Genomic DNA, 24,436 nt, shown 5'->3' with positions numbered 1-24,436 from the left:
GGAAGAAACACGTTAACAAGAGAATTCAGAGTAAAACCAAAGTTACTTTCCCTAGTAACTAGTTACTTTGAAAGTATCGAGTAACTTGAAGTAACTGAATTACTTTTGATAGAAGTAACTAGTAATGTAACTCAGTTGCTAATTTAAAGTAACTTACCCAACACTGGTTATCACACTCATTTTAAAAGCTTAATAATATGTATTTACTCTCACCGGGGGCTTCATTGGGTACATCTTGGTAGTACTGGGTTGGGATTCCTTTTGCCTTCAGATTGTACTGTTACATTGTAACCTTGGTTCTCTGAGTGAGAGACTCTCCACTCTGTTCTTGATATGATAGAGAACTGCTTTTATTCTTCATGGCACAGATTCAAAAAGCAGTTGGAAACATTCCTCTGAGATTGATGGGACTCACTGTGGACTGTGGAGGCCTTTTGAGCACAGTGAACCCACTGTCATGGTCAAGAAACCAGTTTGAGGTGAATTGATTTTGGTGTGTTTTCTGCCGGAAGCAGCCATCAGAAGATGGACACACAGTGGTCATGAAGGGATGGACATGGTTGGGTAGCCTGTTTAAATGAAGCTCGGCTGGCTCAAAGTGTGCCCAGAAAATATCCCCACCACCATCACACCAGCAGCAGCCTGGACTGCTGATATGTGGCAGGATGGATCCATGCTGTCATGTTTTTACACCAGATTCAGACCCTACTATCCCAGTGTTGCATCAGATCAGGGAACTCTTTTCTAATCTTCTGTTTGGTGGTGGGGTGTGAATTGTAGCCTCAGTTCTTAGATGACAGTAGTGGCATCCGGTCTGGTCTTCTGCTGCTGTAGCCCATCTGCTTCAAGATTCAACATATGTGCTCAGAGATGCTCTTCTGCATAACTTTCTTGTATCAAGTAGTTATTTGAGTTTTTGCTACCTTCTGATCAGCTCTGATTGCCAAGGCATCTTCACCCAGAAAACTGCTGCTCACTGGGTATTTTCTCTTTTCTGGACCATTCTCTGTAAACCCCAGAGATGTGTGGGAAAATCCCAGCAGATCAGCAGTTTCTGAAAAACTCCAGTGTGGCAGAAACAACCACATCACGTTCAAAGTCACTTAAATCACCCGGTGCTCAGTTTGAACTTCAGCAGGTCATCTCAATTGTTTCTGTGTCAGAAAGCGTTTTGGGTTTTATTTTGGAGGCTTTTATGGTATCAGTGTAAATAAGTGATGAATCACTTAATTTTTAAGCCCTCAAATGAAGTCAGATCTGTTCTTTAAAGAAAATATTTGCTTTGGCTTTTGTTCCTACTGCGTGTGCAAAAATCACGGAGTCCAAGCAAACATTAACTCAGCTTGTGTGGAGGGTTGTGTGATTGCTGAATGAGAGGGCAGAAAAAGATCAATGAGGAAACAGTGGCACGTCTGATGTTAGTCTCGAAAATTCATGTTAAAATATGTGGAATTTTTCTTTTTTTTTTTAACTTGTTTTTGTTCTGAGACACATTTGAGAAAGAGTCAATCGCAAGCAGTGAATTACTGGTAACATATGAGTACCTGTCTAAAAAGTAAGATGGGGGGGATTTGCGTGGAAATCAAGTAGCCAAGAAGCTGAAAGAATAAAGTTCCTGAATAAACAGACATGAAATCCTCCCTCTGTGTTTGTGTGAGTTGAGTCAGATCGTGTCATCTGTTCTGTGAAGGCTTTACAGATTGTCAATGTGTCAGCAAAGCTCAGGACAGATGGACAGAATAAATATCAAATCCACACTTTTCCGGCTGCTGCTGAAGCCAACAGTCGGTCTATTTAAACACACTGATTAAATCCCTGTCGTCACGCTCTTAAATCATAGTGAAGTCGTAACACTGGTTTTTTCCTGTTTGTTACTGGAAAGGAAAGAAGCTCTTCATAAAATGAAAATATGTAATTTAATTCCACTTGATAAAGGTGGTTTCTAAAGTGTCAGTGTTAAACACACGCAGACCGCACAGCATTTGATGTGCTGTAGCAAAAGGCACAGAGTGACATCTGAAATGACAGCAGATATAATCCCCCCCACCAGACTGCTGATCTTCACTGAAACCACAGGCTTCCAGGGTTTACACTGTTTATCTGTTAAAAAACAAACAGAATTCATTCAGTCCTGGGCCAAACTGAGAAAACAGATTTTCTTTTTCTTACCTTGGTTTAAGTGTTAAACACTTGGTTAAGTGTTAAACTTGTGTTTTTTTTGCTGTCTTTTCATTGGAAATCTCAATATCAGGTCCAAATACATGTCGAGCGCAAGTAAAAGAGACCATCATTAGGCTGACAAACAAAAACTAATTCTGTCAGAAACTTTAAACGAGGCCAAAACAACAATCTAGCGCATCCTTACAAAGAATGAATGCACCGACAAACTCCAAAAGGTCTGGAAGACCACAGAAAACAACTGAAGTGCACAATAACAGAATTCTGGTTAAGAAAAGCAACTTCACAACATCTAACTGAGTCAGCAGCACTCTTGAGGGGGTCTCCAATCAAGAGACAGTGTCATCAGTGTGAATGCAGGAGAGAAACAGTTCATGATGTGAAGCATAACACATCATGTCTGTGAAGGTTCTCAGTCATCCAGGTCATCGTAGTCCAAGGAGCTCGGAAAGAAAAGCATCAGGACTTCTTTAAGAAGTGTCTTCAAGAAACTTAAAGAAGTCCAGACACTTTTTTGCCCAAGATCCTTAGACCATAACACATCATCTGTCAAACATGGTGGAGGAATTGTAATGGCGTGTGCATGAATTGTAATTGAAGAGCATGCTTTTCATTTACTAAATACACAACTGAAGACAGAGAGACCCAGAGACAAGCAGAAACTGTAGTAAAGGCCTGGCAGAGATGTAACACAGCACCCGGTGATGTCTGTGAGTCCAAGACTAAAAACAGTTCTTATAATTATGGTAATTTTCCCATTTCTTATAAAAATGAGGGACTGTGTATAAACAGAGCTGTAATTCCCAAACCGTTAATGCAATTCTTCTTTTGTTAAACCCCTTGAATTAAAGCTGAAAGTCAGCACTTCAATAACATCTGCAACATCTCCCTCTGCATAATTATGGGATTTAAAATCCAAAAATGTAGCGTGTTGGTTAAAAAACAAAACAGAAAACAGAAAAAAACGACTCCATAGATAAAAATCAACAAAAGCCTTAAACAAACACATTTGATGAGCAGACTTCTAAGTTAATAAATTCACTCTGCTGCTCAAAGCGCACTTCAATATTCTGTTTTTTCTCTCGGTTTCCCTCTGGGCTTCAATTCAGCTTCACTTCTTCAGATCAAAGACTCCTCCCGTAGCTCCCATGAACTCACAACGCTGCACATAAACTGGAGCAAAGTCTCTGCGAGCTCGAAATCTCCTGAACGGCACAATCACTTCAGAACCACAGCACAGGCGTCTCCTTTCAGGCTGGACCTGACGTGAGCAGAGAGAGATTTGATCCTGAGCCTCTGCTTCTCTGACCAGCTGAGAGATTCATAATCTCACTTTTGTCAAAACCACAAAACTTTGAGATGCTGATTGTTTTTTTCTGCTTCTTGAAGACAGAGAAGCTGCGCTATTATGAATTCGCCCCGGTGCTTTATTTACCACAGAGATGCTTTCAGGAAACAAATTCCATCGCCGCGTTTATCAAAGATGAGTATGCAACGCGCTGTTGTCTAATATGTCTTCCTGGTGGCTCTCAGCGGGCCTAATCCTGACAAATGAATAATTCAGCAGATCAAGTGGAGGAATTTAAATAATCCACTCTCCACAAAACACTCTGCAGCCCGACTCGGCTACATTCACACTACCCTGCGGTGTTTATGAACAGGACCGAGGACAGCCTCTTCCCCACAGGTTTATCTTGATGTTTCGGTCCAGACTCACTGCTCCTGCAGCACTTCTAGCAGAGCAGAAATGTATCTTTTCAACACCCACCAGTGTCTCCAGCAGCGCCGATCTCAGCTCAGACCCAGTGAACAGTGGAATCTGTGAATACGCTTCCATCTTTTAACCACTCAGTTCTTCAAGGGGTTTGGCAACAGACTGTTAATTCAGGATTTCTCATGTAACATAATCAATATGTAATAAAAACTATGATAGCAATAACTAGAATCAGCAAATATTTCAGATACTATGAAAAAGTGTTCTTGAAGGAAATCAAAAACTTTTGTTATTATATTACTAAAAATGTTCAGTTTTAAAAACTTTCAATGTTTAAATCCATAGTAGGATAAGACCTGTAGTCATTTTAAAAGTAGGAGATTTTCTGTCATTAATAAAAACACATTTATTTATTTAAGCCCAAAAGAGTCGTAGTGAGATTTCATTTGTTTGCAGCAGCATTTCTTTGTTATGCAGAGAAACTGAGACGTACTGTTGCCATTGCGCTTTTCTTTCTAATACTAAAATATCTCTTTACGTTGATACAAACAGGACTTTTAGTGGTCAAGTGGCTGCATGTGGCTCCCCAATGTCAAATGAGTTTGACGTCCCTGTTCTAGAGCTTTTGAGCTAATCTATACTGGGCAGCTGCACTAAAACCACTCTCCGCTATCTGTAATATTGTGTGGGTCCCCCTAGTGTCAGTGAATTAGCTATTACCCATCAGAATAAGGGCACTGGGCCTTTGTGAGGTGGACCTAGCCGTTTCCACATCCATGACTCTCACGGACATCAGAGCAGATTTGGATCCAGGAACTCTGGATCATTAACTTTTCCAGAGCACACGACTACCAGGACCCGAGATTTCCTCAGTTTAACAGTAAGAAGTACAGTGAACTCATCGTTGTGGACAGCAGTTTGTGCAAAATACAGTACTGTGCAATGTGTCTAAAGTTTGAACTCCTGTGCCATTTTAGTTTGGGGAACGTGGGGAATTTAAAAAGCAGCTGGCGCTTAAGATCCCACAAGTTATTACCTGCCTTTTCACACAAGTGAGTTATTTGTACGGTGCACATGGCGAGCAATGGAATATTCCAGTGATCAGGAAAAGCATCATAAGAATAAACTGCAATACACAATTCAAAGCAATTAAAAAAAGCCACTTTTTTATAAAGTAAAAAAGAAATATATTAAAGTAAATAAAAATGTGTTTTGGCAGGGGAGACCAACCGTAGACACAAATTTCAAGACACAGACAACGAACCTCCATTTTTGTATATGTAATTATGACATTACTGAGCATCTGCACACTTACTTTTTAATTAAGTGCTAGATGTTTTTAAACTCTCGGTTATAAACATCATTGTAAAAGTTCAGTATTGGTTGGGCTACGTAATTAAGGGTTAGGGTTTGTGGTGCGTCTGTGGAGACAGAAGGAGGCAGAAATCACCAGGCACCTCAAAGTTTTCTGTAAACGTTTTCACTTTTATTTTCTACATTTGGATCAGCTCAGTGTGGAAGCCTGGACATGTCAGTTCATTTCAAACCCACCCCTTAACCCGACTCCCGAATTTAGAACAATCGATACCCTCCCCCGTCTGTCCTACAATCAAAAAAACTCTCACGTCTTCACCACAGTCACTCGATCAGACATGAAAAAAACCCCAAAAAAACAACCTGTTGATGGCCTCCACTCACTGCCATGTCCATGGCGAAGATGAACTGATGTCGTGTCCTTTGTGTAAACCCTTCCTCCATTGGAGGAAGCTGAAATGTTTAAAAATCCTTTTTTGAAATCACCTCTGGTGCCCTGACTCGCAGCGGCAGAAGCGATTTAAAAAAACAACAACAAAAAAACAAAGAATAAGAATAAAGAAGGCGTGATAGTGGAAATGAAAAAGACACGCTGTCTACCTCTGACTGAGATATGAATAGTGAAATGCTGCAGGTGCGCTTGCCAAGTGAGAGAAATGTAGTAATGGATTAAGATATGTCATCTGCTGTGCTCTCTGTAATCACACAGTTCAACCCTTTCCCTCCTTTTGGCTCTCTACAGCTTTTATTCTGTCCCTGATTAATTCTCATAGCGGTGCCACGTTCCTGCTGTAGATATGTCCGCAGGGGGAGTGCAGGGAACCCGGCTCTGTGTAAAAAATAACAGCGTTTTGCTCTTTTAGTACGGCGGAGGAAGCAGGGGTATGCTAATCTGCTGCCAGTCTACGCTACGGGTGCTTGCTCGTCCAATAGCGAGGAATCGGAGTGCCGTTTGTTCTAGTAAACAGGGAGCTAATGGGCTGGGATTAGTACTGAAGAAACACACGCTCACACCCACACAAATGCAAACATCCACACACTCCGCTGGAGGAAAGAAGCCCTTGGAGTGTTTTTGTTTTTCTTTAAGAGGTCATTGAGAAGACGATATGACAAAAATGGACTGAAGTATCAGGCTTAGGCAGCCTTTTTCCTATATGTATACAGCATGTGTGTCTGTCTGTGTGTTTATGTGTGGCAATGTAGTGCCTTACTGGGGAGATCCACGTGGTTGAACACTACAATAGGCAGTGAACATCAGTAACAGACTCATGTATCCTCTGAGAGTGTGTGTGTGCGTGTGTGTTAGCTCTATGTTAAATATCTGTAAAGACAACAGAGACGTACAGACAAACTAGGGTTACTGAAACAGTAGAAACAGACAAGCCATGTAAAAACTGGACATAGAAATCTTAAGATATCACAAACATCATAATTCTCTATCTCTAGATTTCTGCTGACGGCAGACGTCGGGTCCTCGTGATCGCTTTCTTGTTTTGTTTGTTTTTTTGTGTGTATGCGTCGTCCCTCTGCACGGAGGCGTCAGCCTGTAAGATGAAATGCTAAACTGTAACACCAGAGGGAGACACACACTGCTGCAAGACCATAGGACTGGCTCTGACGCGCACACACACACACATCACAGCTTCTCACACATGCACACGTGCACAACCTTCTTCACAGGAGTACATTTTCAAAATCCATAAAAAATTAAATAAAACAAACATGAAAAAAGAAAGAAAATCAACAAGGAATTCAGTCCCCTTCTCAAAGCATACATTCATCTCAGTACACGCACACACACACACACACACACACACAAATAAGTGCACACACTCTCGTAAGAGGCAGTCAGTAAACGTTAAGTGATGAGTTGAGCGGTGGACTGCTTTGTCCGGGGGAAGCTGTGATGACTCCACCAGTTAGTTCCTCGTATTCGCGCATGTGAGCGAGTCAACTCTCCGTGGTTAAAATCTCTTTTTTCTTTAAAAAAACCCCAAAACAAAATGAATGTAAAACAACAGCCATCGTCTCTCTCAGAGGGAGGCTTTTCTCTCTTCTCGCTTTAAGGAGGCTTGTACGCACTCCTCCCTCTGACGTCCGGCAGAGGTAGTACCGTCCAATCTGGCCTCCTTCCTTCCCAAATCCCAGTGTAGGGAAGTCTTTTTCATTCCTGGTGCTGAAAAAAAAAAAAAAAAATCACATCCGTTCCCCTTTATTTCTTATTCTGGGCCGCTGTGTGTGTGAATGTGCGCATTTGGAAGTGTGAGGAGTGTGGTCAGAAGACCTCTGGTAGTGTGACATTGCGGAGCAGCCACTGTTGGGAGCGTGTGTGCGTGCAGTCTCTGACGCTGGGCACCTGGCTGTCCTCCTCGCTGGCCTTGTCCAGACACTGGTTACTGTTGACGTGGATCAGGGTCAGCTTCTGCACAGCACAAAAACACAAATCACTCTTTAGAAAGGTTCATTTAAAGGAACATGTAAATGTCTTTTTGGTTAAAACAGCACATGGACTTTGTTATACTTTGAATATGAAATTCTGCTGTGCGAGTCTATGAGGCTCAGTTTTAGCTCTCTGTGGTGTAAATGCTGTGGTTGGGTTGGGTAACGAGTCAACGATGATATATCTCCAAACTGTGGCAAGAAATGATGCTAGGTTGAATTACGTGCACTGGGATTAGAAAAGATTCATTATTTATATTTTAATTTAAAACCCATTTTGATAGATTTGCTCACAGTTAACTGTAAACTGCTGCAAAGCAGCGTGTTTATGTGAATTTACCTGAACATTAATTTGCATTTTTAACAATGTGACTATTTGTTTGTTTATATTGCATCTTCCAGCTTTGGAAAAAGCTCATTCTGAAAGAATCAGAATGAGCTTTTATAACTTTCAGAGCATTTTCTATTGCGGCTCCTTGGTAATGGACTAAATTGTCTTTGCAATTTAAATAGGCTCTGTGAGACTACATGTTGTGAAGAGGCAGGACGCAGGCACAGGTGAGCTTAGAGTGAGCTGGTATTGAATGCAAAAGGTAAACAAAAAGTGGAAAACTGGAAAACTAGGAACTAAAAATCAGTCTACACTGGGGAATACAGGCTAATGAGGGAAAGGAACAGGAACACAGAGCAAAACCAGGGATAAACAGACGATCAGACAACGACAAAGAGGAAGACTGCAACTATAAATACAGAGAAGGGTGATTGGGGCAGAGAGGAAACACGTGGGGAACACAACTGAAACTCACAGGGGGGAACTGAGACTGGGGGAAGTAAAACTGAACACTAAACAAACCTAACAAGAGGGGTGATGAAGACTTGACACAAAAGAGAAAATATACAAAACTAGAGACTAACTACACTAAGAACAGAACAATGGAAAAATTGCATGAATGTAAACTCAAACAAAACCAAGAAACATAAAACTACAAAGTCCATAAACCTCAAAACTCACTAGGTTTCAGACCCGGGACCCTCACAGGAAGCTACACTGCCCAACAATATACTGTCTATACCCTTTGGGCTTTGACCCAGTGTGACACATTGATCTCATTTGCTTTTTATTGTATGATGGTCATTTTTACTTGTGTCGTTTTGCACCCTTTAGTTCCATTTTACTGTCCATCCATCATCCATCCTTGTTTATCGTGCTGGGTGGGCTGTACCCTATCCCAGCTACCAAAGGGTGAGAGGCAGAGTACACCGTGGACAGGTCGACAGTGTGTCGCAGCGCTAACCCAGAGAGACAGACAAACCATTCAACTCAGTGTCTTCTTGCTGTGAAGCAACAGTGCTAACCACTGTGCCCATTATATTTTATTGTCTTTCTATTTTATTTATTTCTAATATACAGCACTGTGTCAGCCGTTGTTGTTTTAAAGTGCCTTAAAAATAAAGTTGGAAGGGAATTTAACGTCCTAGGTTTTCCTGCTGTAAATGAACTATTTTCTGTGCCTGTCAAGACCTTTGTGAGAGCTCACAGTATTCAATTTAATTCAGTTTTATTTATATAGCACCAACTCCCAATAACAATAACCTCAGTGTGTTTATACTGTAAGCTATAAACCTACAGTATAATGGTACGACCCTACAGCATTCAGGAGAAAACCCCAACAGTCAGGGAGAAGGAAAGAGAGAGGCAGGACGAAGGACACACTATGGGAGAGAACCAGAGTTTAATAATTACTAATGATTAAATACAGCAGTGGTGAAGAAGACAAAGTGCATCATGGGAACCTCCCAGCTTCCTAGGCCTGTTGCTGCATAATTAAGGAAGTCTTCAGGGTCACCTGTCACCAGCTTCCAGTTTTCACAAAAAGACAACATCTGATGACCTCCTCTGTACCCTTAATGTAGAGTTTCCAAACCTACAGAAATGCTCTGTCGACCATTAGAAATGTTTTTTCCACTGGTAGCCCAGGTAGCCCAGGTAGGCTGTACAGGCAGAGATCACCCTCATTGGCTGTTGTTTTATTTTGGAAGCAGGCATAAATATGAAATCTGACAGAAACCCCTCAGTTCAGAAAAAAGAAATAAGAATTACCCCTAGTAGGCAAAACCTTGATTGTTCAAGGTTTTATACATGAGCAGGAAGATTTTAAACTTTGAAGAGAAGCTAATATGGGAGAAATATGATCTTTAACTGTAGTGTTGTGGTTTAACTGAAGGCTTTTCAGGCTGCTTTTATAATAAGATGATAATAATGACTTCTAACAGTCCAGGTGATGAACATATTAACCAGCTTTTCAGAATCACTTTGAGAAAATGCTTTTTTTATTATGTCTTCCACTTACCAGAGGGTCGTACTCCCAGAGCTGGTTGCCTTTGAGGTGATGGCACTTGAGCATCATGACGGGTCCGTTTAGCTTGGACACGTCTAGACACAAGTCATCTGTCCTGATCTCCTTGTTGGCCGTATAGGAGAAAACCTGCACACATCACCCACAGACTTTCTCTCTTTTTGTGCCGAGAATAACTCTGATGTCAACAGTGGTCAACATTTACACTTTAATTCATGTGTAGTTACAGTGTTTTGTTATTTCTCTGTTACCTGGTTGCCTCCCATCCCGTGACAGTTGAAAATGCCGACCTTCTCGTTCTCCTTGCGGGCCATGTTGTCCAGACACTGGTTAGTCTCCACATTACGGATCTGAGCCAAACACACAGGAAGCAGGTTCATTGCTTGAATATAAACCCACACCGTTTGATCCATACAGATTCAAGTGTTGCTTGTGTGAGCGAGTGTACCTCTCCCAGGGAGTAATAATGCCGAGGGATCTGGGAGTCAGGGTAGATGTTCTCCAGGTACCAACTGAAGGGTTTACACTGAAGCTTTTGCCGCAGAGCAGTGCGAGACGTGATGTCACCGTAGTCTACTTTGGTCACACCTGGACACGCAGACACACACACACAAAAAGGTCAAACGAAACACTGCATGCTGCCATTCCCCCCGTGTGTATAAGCTTTATTTAAACTGTGTTAGGATTGAGCAGAAAAAACCCACATGCTGATCTGAAGCAGCCAAACGTTCAAAACTGCTAAATCGCTTTTTGTTTTTTTTTGGAAAAGAACATGAAATAAGTTGTAACACCTGGGCTGAAAATGACCCAACAATGACAACAACAGTGCCTGATGAAGAGCAATGGAGGTCAATCATCTTTTTCTTATAATAACTGATAGTAACTACATCGAAAATGGAGCTAGCACACTGTGGAGGTCCAGTTTCTACTTATGTGTTTTATGCTTACAAATAAAAAAACAAAAACCCTGTAACGCTGAGATGCTACTCATATCATTTTGTTGAGTTATGATTGAATTGTGTTTAGAAACGGTGCGGCCCTTTGGCTTGAATTCAGTGAAGTCTGGCCCGTCTAGCAAGACAGTCCACTTCTTGTTTTTTCAGTACAGTACCTTTACATACTCAGTCAGCAGGACGGGACCATGGGAAATCATGCACTCAATTACTTCAATTATTAGCTTTGTCTTTTAACTTTGGGCCACTATTACAACTATAACTTTCCCTTATATCTGTGCTTTCATGTATCCATTCAGGTTAAAAGCTCATCAAATTTGGATTCAGGAGACAGACAGTCTCTCTGCTTTTAAGATTAGGCTTAAAACTTTCTTTTTTGATCAAGCTTATAGTTAGGGCTGGAGTGTTTCTTCTTAACTTTAATCACTTTTTTCCCCACTCTATTTCTTTATACACCACTCTGCATTTAATTCTTAGTTATTATTAATCTGTGTCTCTCTTCTGTCCTGTCTTCCTTGTCTAATTCCAACTCGTAACAGATGGCTGCCTCACCCTGAGCCTGGTTCTGCTGCAGGTTTCTTCCTGTTAAACAGAGTTTTCCTTTCCTACTATTGTCAAGTGCTTGCTCATAGGGGCCGTCTGATTGTTGGGGTTTTCTCTCTATTACTGTAGTGTTACAATATAAAGCGCCTTGAGGCCACTGTTGCTGTGATTTGGTGATATATAAATAAAACTCAATAAAACAGAACTGAATTATGATCTCATTGTTATGCCCGGGAACTGATCTAATTAGGGCTGATGCTTTCTTCCAGCTCTGTAAGACCTCTATTATACAACCGGTCAGGTTATTGAAACAAGCGTAAGAAAGACAGAAGAGCGCCCCCTGTCAACAAAAGTGAGAGAGGTATAAATGTGTTCCACGAGGTGCTTCGCATCTAAAAATATTCTTCATTTCAGTAGCTCTGCTTCTCTTTTGGTTGCTTTTCTGCTGCAAGCTTGTGTGTGTGTGTGTGTTCATGCAAGTTAATGCATGCTTTGTAGCGTGAAATTACTCCCCGCCTCCCCCCATCCTGCACTGTTGGGTCACCACTGCAATATCACGCAGTCAGCGGGTTAATGGATAGATCACACCTGTCACAGAGATTAACCTCCACACAAGCACATACATGAACGCAAACACGCGCACACATAAACACACAAAATGTGGCAAAACTCACCAGGAGAGATGATGTAGAAGAAGTTTTTAAATTCGTCCATCCAAACTTCTGCCAGACGCCGGTTGTTTTTGTTGATGATCTGTCCCGTTCCTCCGGGAAACGTATAGGGCGTCGCCTTTCTGAAGACGTGACCCACGTGAGAGCACGTGACAATCTCTAGTGTCCCGCCACACTGCCAAATCTATGAGAAACAAGCCTTGTCAACACTAATTTAGAGAATAAATTGCAGAGTAGACACACTGTAAGTCCTGGGCGCTGAACGAGCTAAGACAGACCAGTGAACTCAGCTGGGAGATGGATGACGCAGACTGGTCCCGGCTGTGCTGTGCCAGTCTGAATAAATTTGACTCAACGCCAGCCGGGATGACGTCTGACGAAGTCTTAGTCAGGTCAACAATTTATTCAGTGAAGTCAATCTAGAGGTGTAACATCTGTGTGTGTTTTTGAACCCTAGCTGACACTTCTGAATGGAAGAATAGAGTCATGTCAGTTGTCAGTGGGTGTGTTCACTCACTCTGAAAGAGATTTCCAGGTTCTCTCCTCCCCAGATGTCCATGCCTGCGTCATATGTGCCAATCTCCTGGAAATAATCTCTGTCTATGGAGAACAAGCCGCCTGCCATGGTGGGAGTCCTGAACAGAGACATCAGAGAAAAGGTAAATTAGGAGAAAGGCAGGTTAGTGCCACTTAAATCACTGACGGCCGGCTTTTTAAAGGTCATCCAGTATGTACACATTCCATCAGGGTTTTATATTTCACTCCTCTCACTCCCTGTTATTTGCTGATTTCCTGTTTTTTCTCCTCTCTTCTCTGTTGCTGTGACAGTCATGTCAGAGTTAAACGGCCTCGAGACCTCTTTCCATTTTCCCTCCCGCTTACAGAACGGCTTCCTCCTCTTTAGAGCTTATTCTTCTCCACTGCCTGTTTTCGCTTTTGCTTAAAATCTCTTACAAGAACACAAACAGACAAACATATCCTGAACGTGCACAGATTGATGGTGTATGACCAGCAATTGGCTAAGAGCGGGAAATAATAAGCAACCCAGAAATGGAAAAACAGTTCGTCAAACAGTTCGTAAAATGTGGCTTTATAACAAAAGACAATAACGACGAGGCCAACACAACAGATCTATGTATCCTTTCCTTTTTTCCTGAAGAGATATCAAAGCTTTCTAAATGCCCCAGCTTACAATAAATCACTTTTTTCTACGACACTCAAACACGTCGCAGTAAAACAAAGAAAACCCACTAATTTACAGCAAATCCTGGATTCTAATTAAAGTCATTTATCTAAACAGGGACCGTACATAAAAGCGTGGTTCATCATCTCAACATATCACAAGACTGAAATAAACAAACACTGCCACTGTATAAAGCATCAAAAGGCGGGTAATACTCAGCTTTGTGTTTGAAGCATACAATATCAAAATGACACATTTAGCAAGTTCAGAGAATTTCTTCAGATCTTTTCTGTTTGTTGTATTTTTTAAAGTCCAACAGTGGCAAATACAACCTTCCCAAGTGAGTAGAGACTTCTGCACATTGCCGTAAATTACAAGGTAGATGAGCCCATAATAACTAGCTTAGCTGCTGATTTCCTCCTCTGCTGTCAACATATGCAGCTCCTCAGAGAGTGACAGCAAAAGATCTGCAGTTTGCATCGTCTAATGAAGAGAAATTCCCTCAGCAAATGCACGCGTGGAAGCTTGAAACCACATCAGCATTATTCGTTACCGTTTTTTCCATTCTGCAAACTCCATACGTGCAATAATGTGAAAGCGCTCTGTGGCAGAACAGGGTTTTTATGTAAATCGTGTCATTAGTGGAAATTAATTTTCTGCCCTGACACAACAACCCAGTTTTGTTTTTTAGGCCACTTAAAAGACACCCTGAGGAAAATTTTGTCAAGCAGAACTGAGAAAAACAACCGAAATCGGGGGCGCGGGGTGTTACATAAGCTACATTATGTGTGTGTGTGTGTGTGTGTGACCTTGAATATTGGCATCAAGCATGCTTAGAAACAAGAGCAGGAAAAAGAGATGATAGACAGGCAGAAATAAGCTCTTGATTTTAGTTCCAAGGTCTACAAACAACAAAAAAAGCCCCTCAAAACAAAAAACACAATCTTACATAAACATCTTGCATTGAACAGAAGTGGAAAGTTCACTCTATTCTTTCAGTATTCCTGCCTTGAGAACCTCTTATGATGAACTGCAGCAGCAAACTGAATGGTAACATATACACTGTTGTAGCAGCCATAGAATAAACAGGGATTGAAAAAGATAAAGAGTTCAGGATTTTTGTCTGCTATAGGAAGGCTTAGGCGCAGTGCCTAAGTGTTTCTGATTAAAGAATGTAAAGGCCTTTAGGCGACATATCACAATCAGTGAGTTTTATGCAGAACTGGGCAGCCAGGAGCTCACAGTGTGAGCAGAGGTCCTGGGTGGCTCCTTCTCTACGTAAAAGCAGGTGTCAGTGTTTAAAACATCTATGAACGGGATGAGGCTTAACTATCCTTTGAGTCACGATAAGAAAGATAAAAAAAAACAAAACACTTTGCTGTTTGCTTTCAACCGCTGTGCTGTTTCTGTGTCTTTGTGCCTGACAAAAGCGAGTGTGAAATACAGAAATAAACTAGTATCCTGAAACGGTAACCTGTGTTCATCAACTGCAACTCGGAAAAGATAACTGCTTCCTGTGTGTAAACGTGTCCATATGCAATTGCACAAAATAAACTTTTGGCTTCAATGCCGCAATATACTATCGTGAACTGCTGGAAGCAGTGATGAGAGCGTGGGTAGACTGTGGTCATAGAGGGACGGACATGGTCAGCAACAATACTCATGTAGGCTTTGGTTTTTGATGATTATTAGTTGGTACTAAAGGGAAAACAGTTTGCCAAGAAAACATCTGCCACACTATTACATCACCACCTGCAGCCTGAATGCTGATGTAAGACAGGATAGATCCATGCTTTCATGTTGTTCAGACCAAATTCTGATCCTATTATCAACTGAATGTCATAGCAGGCAGTGAGACTCATTAGACCAGGCAACATTTTTCCAATCTTCCAATCTTGTTTTGGTGAACACAAGCAAACTGTAACCTCAGTTTCCTGTTCCTAGCTGACAGGAGTTGCACCCGGTGTTGTCTTCTGCTGATGCAGCTCATCTGCTTCATTCAGAGATGCTCTTCTGCATATCTTCCAAAATACCTTAGTCATTTGAGTTACTGTTGCCTTCCTATCAGCTCAAAGCAGTCTGTCTATTTTCCTCTGACCTCTGGCAACAACAAGGCACTTTCCCCAGATAATTTAAACTCACCGTTTTCTCCTTTTTGCACTATATTGTGTAAACCAGATGGTGGTTTAGCAGATACTCCTTCAAAGTCACTTAAATCACCTTTTCTCCCTATTCTGATGGGGTGTACCAAATTTAGTGGCTTTTGAGTGTTGGACTCATTTTCAGGTTGAAAGATGGAGCAAACTGTTTCAAAGGATGGAGGGTTGCAGTAGGAGGACTGTGGTGTCAGCTGTGACTGTATGGCAAAAGTAATAGTTTACATGGATCAAAGGGTAAGATTTAAGGGCCTCTCTGCAGAATTTAGTTAGGTCAGGACTAGCCCAGGGTCATAGATGTCCTTTGGTAAAATGAAAAGACTTAACTTGAAGCATAGAAACTGCTGTCAGTCTGTTTTATAAGTATGAAAAGGATAATAGCAATGAAATTTAAAGACTCATCTTGCTGTGTGTACCACCCACCTGACAGGCAGCGTGCGGTCTCCTTTGCGTCGGTCCATCTCCCTTTGAGGTACAGGGTACCAGCGGAAGTTGAGCTTCCAGTTGAATCCTCCGTATGTCATGTCAGAGCCTGCCATGTACTCAAAGGTATCATCGCTGATAACGTCGATAATGGGGCACACCACTGTTTTCCTACAGTAAACAGAAAGACATCAGCACACAAACACAGTACATCAACCTGCTGTTCATAACCCTGGGTGGACATCAACCAAGGCTAAAAGCTCATCTGCAAGATGTGTCACCTCCAGAACCAACTTCTCACCAGCTGTCACTCATCTCTCATTACACCTTTGTAAACCCTGTGCGTTTTCTCCATGTGCTGGTGTGAGTGTGTGTGTGTATACCTGCTTACGGGTAGCAGTAAACAGAGAATGAGTAATTAAGCGTAAGATAAACACAAGGGCAAGCCCCCTGCAGGCTCAACAATACTTTATTGATTTTCTTTTCCAGGCTTGCCAATGGTTTGCGTATCTTTCGTGTTTGTGTGCCTTACCTGTCTTGTTTGATGCGGGCAAGCAGAGGCTCCAGCCATCCTGTTGTACATTCACAGTGAGCATCCAGAAAGGTTATGACCTGAGAACATGGAGGGAAAACATAAGACAAATCTACAGTGCAAACACAATATGGAGAGCAGTTGCTGTGGATGTCTCGTATGTGGACATGCGCACACACCTGGCCAGTGGAGATAGACGCTCCCTTGAGGCGTGCGCGGATGAGCCCGGACCGCTGCTCCATCCTCATGACTCTGACGGGGACTTCCAATTTTCTCACATACCTCTCCAACTGCTGTTTGAGGAAATCTAATAAATGCATATATAAACAGATAAGAATGCAAAACGGGCGCCTACAAAACAAAAGCTGGATTACAAGCTGTTCCTCCAACCCACTCCATTTGTAGCAGCAGGGATCAGAGATAACTGTGCGCTTGCGTGCCTTCTTTCACGTATGTGGCCTTCTCATACGATACCTCGTGTACCTGCTAGGAGCTTCTCCATCAGCTTGAACACAAGTGCAAACATAAACACACAATCCGTGACCTGCACCATCTAACCTGAGGTCTCGTAAGGTTGCTTCTGCTGGTGGTAGTTGGTTGGGGTGGGGGATTGAGGGTAATAACAGAGTGTAATCCCTGCGTCTGGCAAATTAAAGACCTAATCTCCCCCAAACAGGGATTAACAGTATTGCACAGGGTGGAGTGGCACACACAGTCCTCATTCATGCACTGACTCTCTCTTGGGCACCAGCACAGGCACATACACACGTGTGCAAAAACATCTACCTACGCAGAATCCAGCAAAAATCATAGCTCTAAAAAATAGGCTAAGCCTCAAACTAGAGAGAGACTGAAGGAATTATCTGCAGTGAGTGTTACTGTGCGTGTGTGTGTGTGTGAGTTTACCTCTCTCGCTGGCATCATCCACCAGAACAATCTCCTCCAGCAGTGTGTGTGGAGAGCGGTCAATCACGGAGTGGACGGTTCGCAGCAGCGTGGTCCACGCCTCGTTGTGAAATACAATAACAACGCTGGTGCGAGGAAGATTATCGGGGTATAACTTGTTCTTGCACCTAAAGCGAGTAATCAAAAACATGGAAAAAATAATCAAACTCCATGCTGCAAGAATACAAGAATATTTACAAGCATATTTCTACATATATAAATCTTTGGTTGCAAGTTTGGTCTGCTACCCATATGAATTAAAGCAGAAAGAAAAACTTAGTTAATAGCATGTCTCTGGGCCTTCTAACTGCATCTCTCAAAGAGATGCCACAACAGAACTGGTCCAGAAGCCATACAGTAGAACTGACATGATATTAAAGCCAGAATCTTGTACACAGAATATATGATATCAACCTGAACCTTTCATCTACTTCTGGAACAACAGATATGATTCAAAAAGAAACTCCTTAAAATTTTTTTTAGATGTAGACTCTTGGTCTGAAAAGTGAAGTCAGAAATGCAGAAGTTAAATAAACCTAATGGACAAAAAGAAGTCTATTAGAGAATAGAAAATAGATTGTCTCACGTTGTTTAATACTTCATTAAACATGTTCCTCATGAGTTAATGGTCTAAGCCAAATGTTTAAAGTGACGGTCAAACAAGCATGATGTTATTTTATATTTGTCTGGCCCATTTAGGGATCTACGCTGCTACTGTTACCTAAGGCCACAGGCAGTGGGTAGTGACTGAGAGAATGAGACTCCCGACAGAAGAGGCAGAAACGAGCTCAAATGGTGTCAGAGTAGAACGCTCAACCCAAAACAGAAGTAAGAAAAACTAATGAACGATGTCAGAGTAGCTTGGTACATCATTTATTTACAGTATTCTAAAAGACTTTGGGCCAAAAAGTTTGGAACTGGTTAGAAAAAGGTTGATACAATGTGTAACAATTTGTATCTATAAAACAGACTTGGCATTATTTCAGAGATTGAATTATATTTTAAATTAGTTATTAATCTACAGTCTGCTTGTTTTAATTAGTTCTAAATTTCAAAAAGCTTCAATGTCACCAAATGCTTTGTGTGTAGAATGATACAAAGTTGCTTAGCACAAGGCAAGTTCATTCAAGAGGGCATAACTGCACAGCACAAATGATGAAACAGCTGAACATACAACATGAAGCAGAAACAACAAAAAATACAAAGGAGCAAAAAGAAAAGGGGTGCGAGATGCATCAAAAACTAAAAGCAGACAAGGCTTCAAAAAAGGCAACAATACAGGCAGTAAGTGAAAACGCAGACTTGATTTTAAACAGACAAACATGAACTTGCAGAGCCCAAACAAAGAAAGGAAATAGAAAAATCCTAGGAGACACATAACAATCCGGGCTCTGTGCGACTGTGAGAGCTGCAGCTACATCGACTTTATATAAGAGTTAAAAAAAAATCAACTAAACCACATTAGACAGTCCTAAAATCACTCAGATCATTATTTTGCTTCTTGTGAAAAATCATCGTAATCAACTTCAAAGAAAACTGAGAGTGAATAATAAACGAGTATCCGAGCGTAAATCCCCAGATTTAGACCGAGAAAGACAGAATTAGTGGGTCAGCATGATCACACTTGATTAGTGATATTAATTAGAGTGCGAGTCATTTTCGTTGCAGTGTTGAGTGCACACATCAAACTCTCTTACTGAGAGACAGTGAAGGATGCAGTTGTCTAACACAGGACAACAGGCACAAGACGACAAATATTAGCACAGTGAAGACAGTCACATCTTTTTAAATATCTCTCCACAGTATTTCCAGAGAAACACTTCATTTTAAATGGTCAAATTGTCAGGTATACTCCTTAGGCGAGGTGTCAAGCTTATTTCTGTTCATGGCTGGGCCTCACACATACGCAGTTTGATCTTTGATCTCAGTAAAAACATTGCATAATACCCAATTATATATTTTAAAAAAAAAACACCTCCAGATTTGCCCCTTTCTTTTAGTGCAAAAAAGTCCAAACATATTTTGAAAAGGCTCACACTTAATGAACCATCCAGCTATAAAACAGATGATTCACGTTCAGTCAGTCCACTGTCATTACAAAGAAACGCTCCTGTCGTAAATCAAAATAATGTGTGGGCACGGCTCCTTGGCTGAAGCATCCCGCTTCAGTGCGGCATGGCAGGCCATAGGTAATGTCTTTGTCAGGCTGTAAAACTGATGATGATTCAGACCTCTGGCTCCAATTAAATTAACAGTTCAGACAATCTCCCTCAAGACTTGATCCATTTCTAATGATTTATGACAAAATACTTCCTGGTGCAAAACAATAAAAAGTTATTCTCTTCTTATCTGCAATTTCCAGTTCGCAAAGCAATCCAGTCCCCTGGATTGGACCTTTTGTCGGCTGAGTTCTGGCCTGTATGTCTGACGCTTTAGGATTTAGGCACGAAGTTTGCACCGTTTAAATAAATCTGACAATTTCAAGGTTGATTTCAGTTCAGTATGAAAATCAGCCTTCCGATGTCTTCTTGTCAGCCTTCTTGCTTGATGTAGCTACACGGTCTCTTCACTGTAGCTGCCTTTATTTGCTCATAACGTTTTATTGCACTAGCTGTAAAGCAGCACAGATACCCGCTCCTACAAATAAACGTTTAAAATGAATTTCCAGAAATTCTTCCACTATGTTTTAGGTTGCCTTGAGTTTATAAAAACCATCAAAATCAGTTTAGGGGTCACATTAAAACTCCTTACTGCTGGCCTTGACTGCTTTACTTCAGTGTTACACAGACTACAGTAAATGCTGCATAGAGGACTACCTATTCATACTACATACAATATTCTTTTTTTAAGTAATTTCTTTACAGGTTTATGTTTACCAAAATTAAGCAACATGTTCCACGAAAATCCCTGTGAATAACATACATTAAGTATGGGTTTGTGGGTCACCTGGTTAGAGTTAGAGCAGACCGAATCATCTGTACACACATCTGTAGGTCAAGCAAAAATCGTAGCCTGCCATGACACCTGCATGCAAGCCCGATATAAAACTGTCTCACACTCTAAGTGTTTTCTAAGTGTTGGAGGACGAAACTGAAAGCAGCCCGACATCCTTCCTCTAACAAATTCAGCTCTTACAAGAGCCAAATGGAATAGGATCTGATTTCCTCCATCTTTATAACTCCCCCTCCTGCTTGTGATCATCCTGAGCGCTGGAATGCTTCCTCGCTCTCTCTGCGGTTGATTCTGACTCAAGGAATGCAAGAGCGACAGAGGAGAGGAGGTCAAGAGTGTATTCTCTCCTGCAGCTGCCCGTGGAGCACGTTAAAAACACGAAGTAATTCTCAGTGTTTGGGGTGTGCATGTTCGTATGCTCGAAAATAGGGAGGTCGATGAGCACACAAGATGATTCACTGTAAAAACAGAGACAGCCTTTGAGTCTTTTAATGTTTTTCTAAGGCGGCTCATTATTTCTTGCTCACATGAAAAAAACATGAGTTAAGGCATGATCTTTGGTGTGTAGCAGAGGAAAAAGAAGACCGTGTGTCTATACACAGCCAGTTGCAAACATGTTTATTTGTATTAGCTTTTTTTTTTTAAAGAGCAATTGTAGGGAGCCCTGTGCACTCGAACAGTCAGGGTGGCGGAGCAACATTTGGCAACGGCAAAGCAAGCTAATGAGTTACAGGCTGCGTCTTCAAGCAGGGAATTGTGGGGATATTTAAACATGGGCGTGCGCGCTGGCTTTAATTAAACAGCATTATTGTTGCAACATTACACACACACACCAATAAAAGTCTGCATTCTCAAAAAAACAACAAAAACAACAATGTAGTCATCACCAAAAAAAAAGCTTTTCTGAAAGGTGTGGTCAAGAAAAGTATTTTCACATACTGTAAATCCACCCAGACACATATAGAATTACACACACACAGGCGTGACCGTAACGTCAGAAAGTAGCGATCTTCGGCCGGGGCGTGTGGATGTCATAAGGCCTGCTGCACAAAAAAGATCCAGATCATTTCCTTGGCCGACTACATGGTGCCCTTTAGAGTGACCTGACAAAATATAAAGCTCATCAAATTAAATCTCTTGCACAAGTTTGTTAAAGTCCAAGACAAGAAAATGGTCAAAATTCTGCCAAGACTGCATGTTACATTGAAAATGCCTGACTTCCTGTTGGGCCTAAGGTATGGCTCAAAGCTCCAGGCTTTTTGTCTATCTTAAGACAAAACAACATAAATGCAGATTAAATATGGTGCTGGGGTGGCTTCACTGAAATATTGTAGGTGGCACAAAACAGCCATTTTGCCACACTGACGTGTAAAAGCCATTAAATATAAACTGCACGAAAGGTGATTCATGGAGAATTTCCATGGCCCTAGGGTGGACTGCCATAATCTTCACACTAAAGCATAATCAAGGCTTTAAGCGCCTTGATGTAACTATTGTGATTTGGTGCTATGGAAATAAAGCTGAGCTGAACTGAAGGCTTGAAGTTTACTCGCAGAACCTTTCAGGTGAATATGGTGACCCTGTGAGGAGATCATCAAAGTAAAATTGACATTTCCTGTTCCCACTAGCTGGTGCTCAAAATATCATTGACTATTGGGATACAGATGTCTGAATCTTATTAAGTGTCAAGTTTGGAACAGACTGAACAAAAGCTATTTCAGTTATACTATTTTGGCTCCTCGTGGCAGCACATCAAAGTCTGGAATGCCACCAGCGGATCCACCATTTAATAAAAACTCACAGCCCTCATAATAACGTAACGTCAACTCTTTGAGGGTTATCTGGTCAAAATTTAATGCGCTGATCCTGCCTCGATCAGAGTGTAAAACATGTTAAATACTGTCATATATGAACTCTTATAAATCACGTCAAGCTTGGGGCTAGTTGGACAATTTATGTGTGAATTACACATTAAAATTTAATGCTGAATGACTAAAACTCACCACTGCATCACGGACACGGCAATCAAAAGAAAGTCAAAAGCTTCACAATTTAGCATGACCAAAGTCTTTAGTTCAAGACTGATCAAATATGAAGATGATTACATTAAACTATGAGGAGTTTATTAAAGTAAAATCCCCAGATTCATTTGACAGAAACATAATAATGCAACAAATTAATTACAATATGGCCTTCGCACTGTCAGTGCTCGGGCCTTAAAAAACCATAAGTGAGTTTTTCCCCCCTTTAAAGTATCAGCTAATGACAACCTCATTTGTGATGAATTCAGCCAGTTTCCCTAAACTTGCTGATCCACACACAAATACGCAGTGAAATAGACACAAATGCATGCACTCCTACACACACGCAGCCACACGTTCCCTTGCACGATATTGACTCCGTCTTATCTACTAATTGGAAAAGCAGATAGACGGGGGGAAGGCTGAGTGAAAACACACCTAGTAATCAACTCTCGCTCAAAGACTAAAACCCATTTCACGGATCAAGGTCCTCTTACTCTCCTGCCTGTCTACTGTGCATGTGCCCCTTCCTGTCACTGTTGCGCCTCTCAGTCAGTCTTCCTCTCCATCGCTCCAAAAACCTTCATTTCTGATGCATGTTCCTCTACTGAAGCAAAAAAAAAAAAAAAGACGGGGGGTGGGGTGGGGGGCTGCTTTCCACCTCCCTGAGCTAACCTTGACATATCTTTTCAGCTGTTGGCTGGATGCACATCGTCTGCCTGTCTGAAGACTGAACAACCTTCAACCTAAAACCGCTTGCACTCACACACAGACACAGTCAACATTGAAATTCTGCTCACATGATATATGAATTACACACATAACTTATATTATAAAAGTGTTGTTGAAAAAAACATTACATCACTAAAATGATGCTTTAGATGTTGTGACAGGGTTTAGGATTTATTTATGGGCAGCAATTGTGTAAATATGACTGCCCACAGTCACCACATGTTCATTCATGACTTTACAGAAACCTTGCAGAATAAAGGTGCTCAGAATGGGGCTTTCATTCACTGATTGCAATATTAAGACACAATTACTGTTAGGTTGGCTATGTCAAGCAGTTTTACAACACATATAATAAACACAAGCACGGCTCTGCTTTACTTCTTTGTGACCGTGAGCAATCAGACAAAAATCCCTGTGTGATGTGCTAATGAAAACTGTTCTGGTAGCACTTTACCATCAGCTGGATTTAACAGCAGCCTTGAATGAATGAATCGCTCTAAAACCACATGCAGTCCCAAAAAGAACATTTTCACAGGTATTCACATGCAATCCTGTGAAGAACTAGGTACACCCTCACTGCTTCCATAGGAATTAAGAGTGTAAATAGCAGATGGGTGCACTTGATTAACTGATCATCAGCAAGTGTGAGTGTGAGCAACTCGAGTTGTTGATCTGGAGCATTCAGGTGTGTACAATGTTCCCAGGACTGGATACCCAGCCAATTCACCCCAAGGTCAAACTGTGCCAGTGCTCAGAGAAACTGGCAAAAACCCAAGAGTTTCATCTCAGACTCTCCAGGCCTCAGTTAGCATACTGAATGTTAAAGTTCATGACAGCACAATTACTAAAAGACTAAATAAGTATGGCTTATTTAGTTCCCAGGAGAAAGCTGCTTCTCTTTAAAGGGAACATTGCAGCATGGCTTACCGTACTTGTCGGGCTATAAGCCGCTACTTTTTGCACAAGCTTTGAACCCTGCGGCTTTTAGTCAGGTGCGGCTTTTCTGTGGATTGTCCATGATTTTTGTCATATCGTAAGACGATTTGTTTTGTTTGTTCCGCTGTTGTACGGCACTACGTTGCCTGGCGGAAGGGCATGTGATCAGACACACAGTATCGGGGTTCAAGAGTGGTATGTTGGTCACATGTCCATCCGACAGGCAACATAGTGCTGTACAAGTAGCGCGAAAAACAAACTTCAAAGTAGCGCTATGCGTTCAGCGGGAGTCGTGGATGACGAGCGGCGATAAACTTGCGAAAAGCAAGTTATGCTCAACTCCACCGGTGGATTCTGACAGCGTGGAAAAGTGTGAAAACATCCACG

At 41.5% G+C, this 24,436-nt stretch overlaps 1 protein-coding gene across 2 annotated transcripts in view; it reads right to left on the bottom strand.

The window, feature by feature from the left end:
- Positions 1–5,356: 5,356 nt before the first annotated feature.
- The window catches only part of galnt1 (UDP-N-acetyl-alpha-D-galactosamine:polypeptide N-acetylgalactosaminyltransferase 1), a 62,543-nt gene continuing 43,463 nt past the window's right edge, over positions 5,357–24,436 (bottom strand). For both annotated transcript variants that reach the window (XM_005738550.2, XM_005738551.1), the window contains exons 5-15: positions 17,370–17,536; positions 16,643–16,770; positions 16,464–16,543; positions 15,932–16,102; positions 12,687–12,804; positions 12,173–12,353; positions 10,451–10,590; positions 10,254–10,352; positions 9,997–10,131; positions 7,491–7,628; positions 5,357–7,382 (exon numbers count right to left, since the gene is read on the bottom strand). In XM_005738550.2, the coding sequence (XP_005738607.1) occupies positions 7,371–7,382; positions 7,491–7,628; positions 9,997–10,131; positions 10,254–10,352; positions 10,451–10,590; positions 12,173–12,353; positions 12,687–12,804; positions 15,932–16,102; positions 16,464–16,543; positions 16,643–16,770; positions 17,370–17,536 (1,369 nt within the window). In that variant the 3' untranslated portion in view covers positions 5,357–7,370. The remainder of the gene's footprint in view (positions 7,383–7,490; positions 7,629–9,996; positions 10,132–10,253; positions 10,353–10,450; positions 10,591–12,172; positions 12,354–12,686; positions 12,805–15,931; positions 16,103–16,463; positions 16,544–16,642; positions 16,771–17,369; positions 17,537–24,436) is intronic.

The sequence above is a fragment of the Pundamilia nyererei genome, unplaced genomic scaffold (assembly GCF_000239375.1).
Source record: "Pundamilia nyererei isolate P.nyererei 1_Seehausen unplaced genomic scaffold, PunNye1.0 scaffold00084, whole genome shotgun sequence".
Lineage (NCBI taxonomy): Eukaryota > Metazoa > Chordata > Actinopteri > Cichliformes > Cichlidae > Pundamilia > Pundamilia nyererei.
Note: the sequence above shows the minus strand (reverse complement) of the source record. Positions and strands in the feature narration are given on the sequence as shown.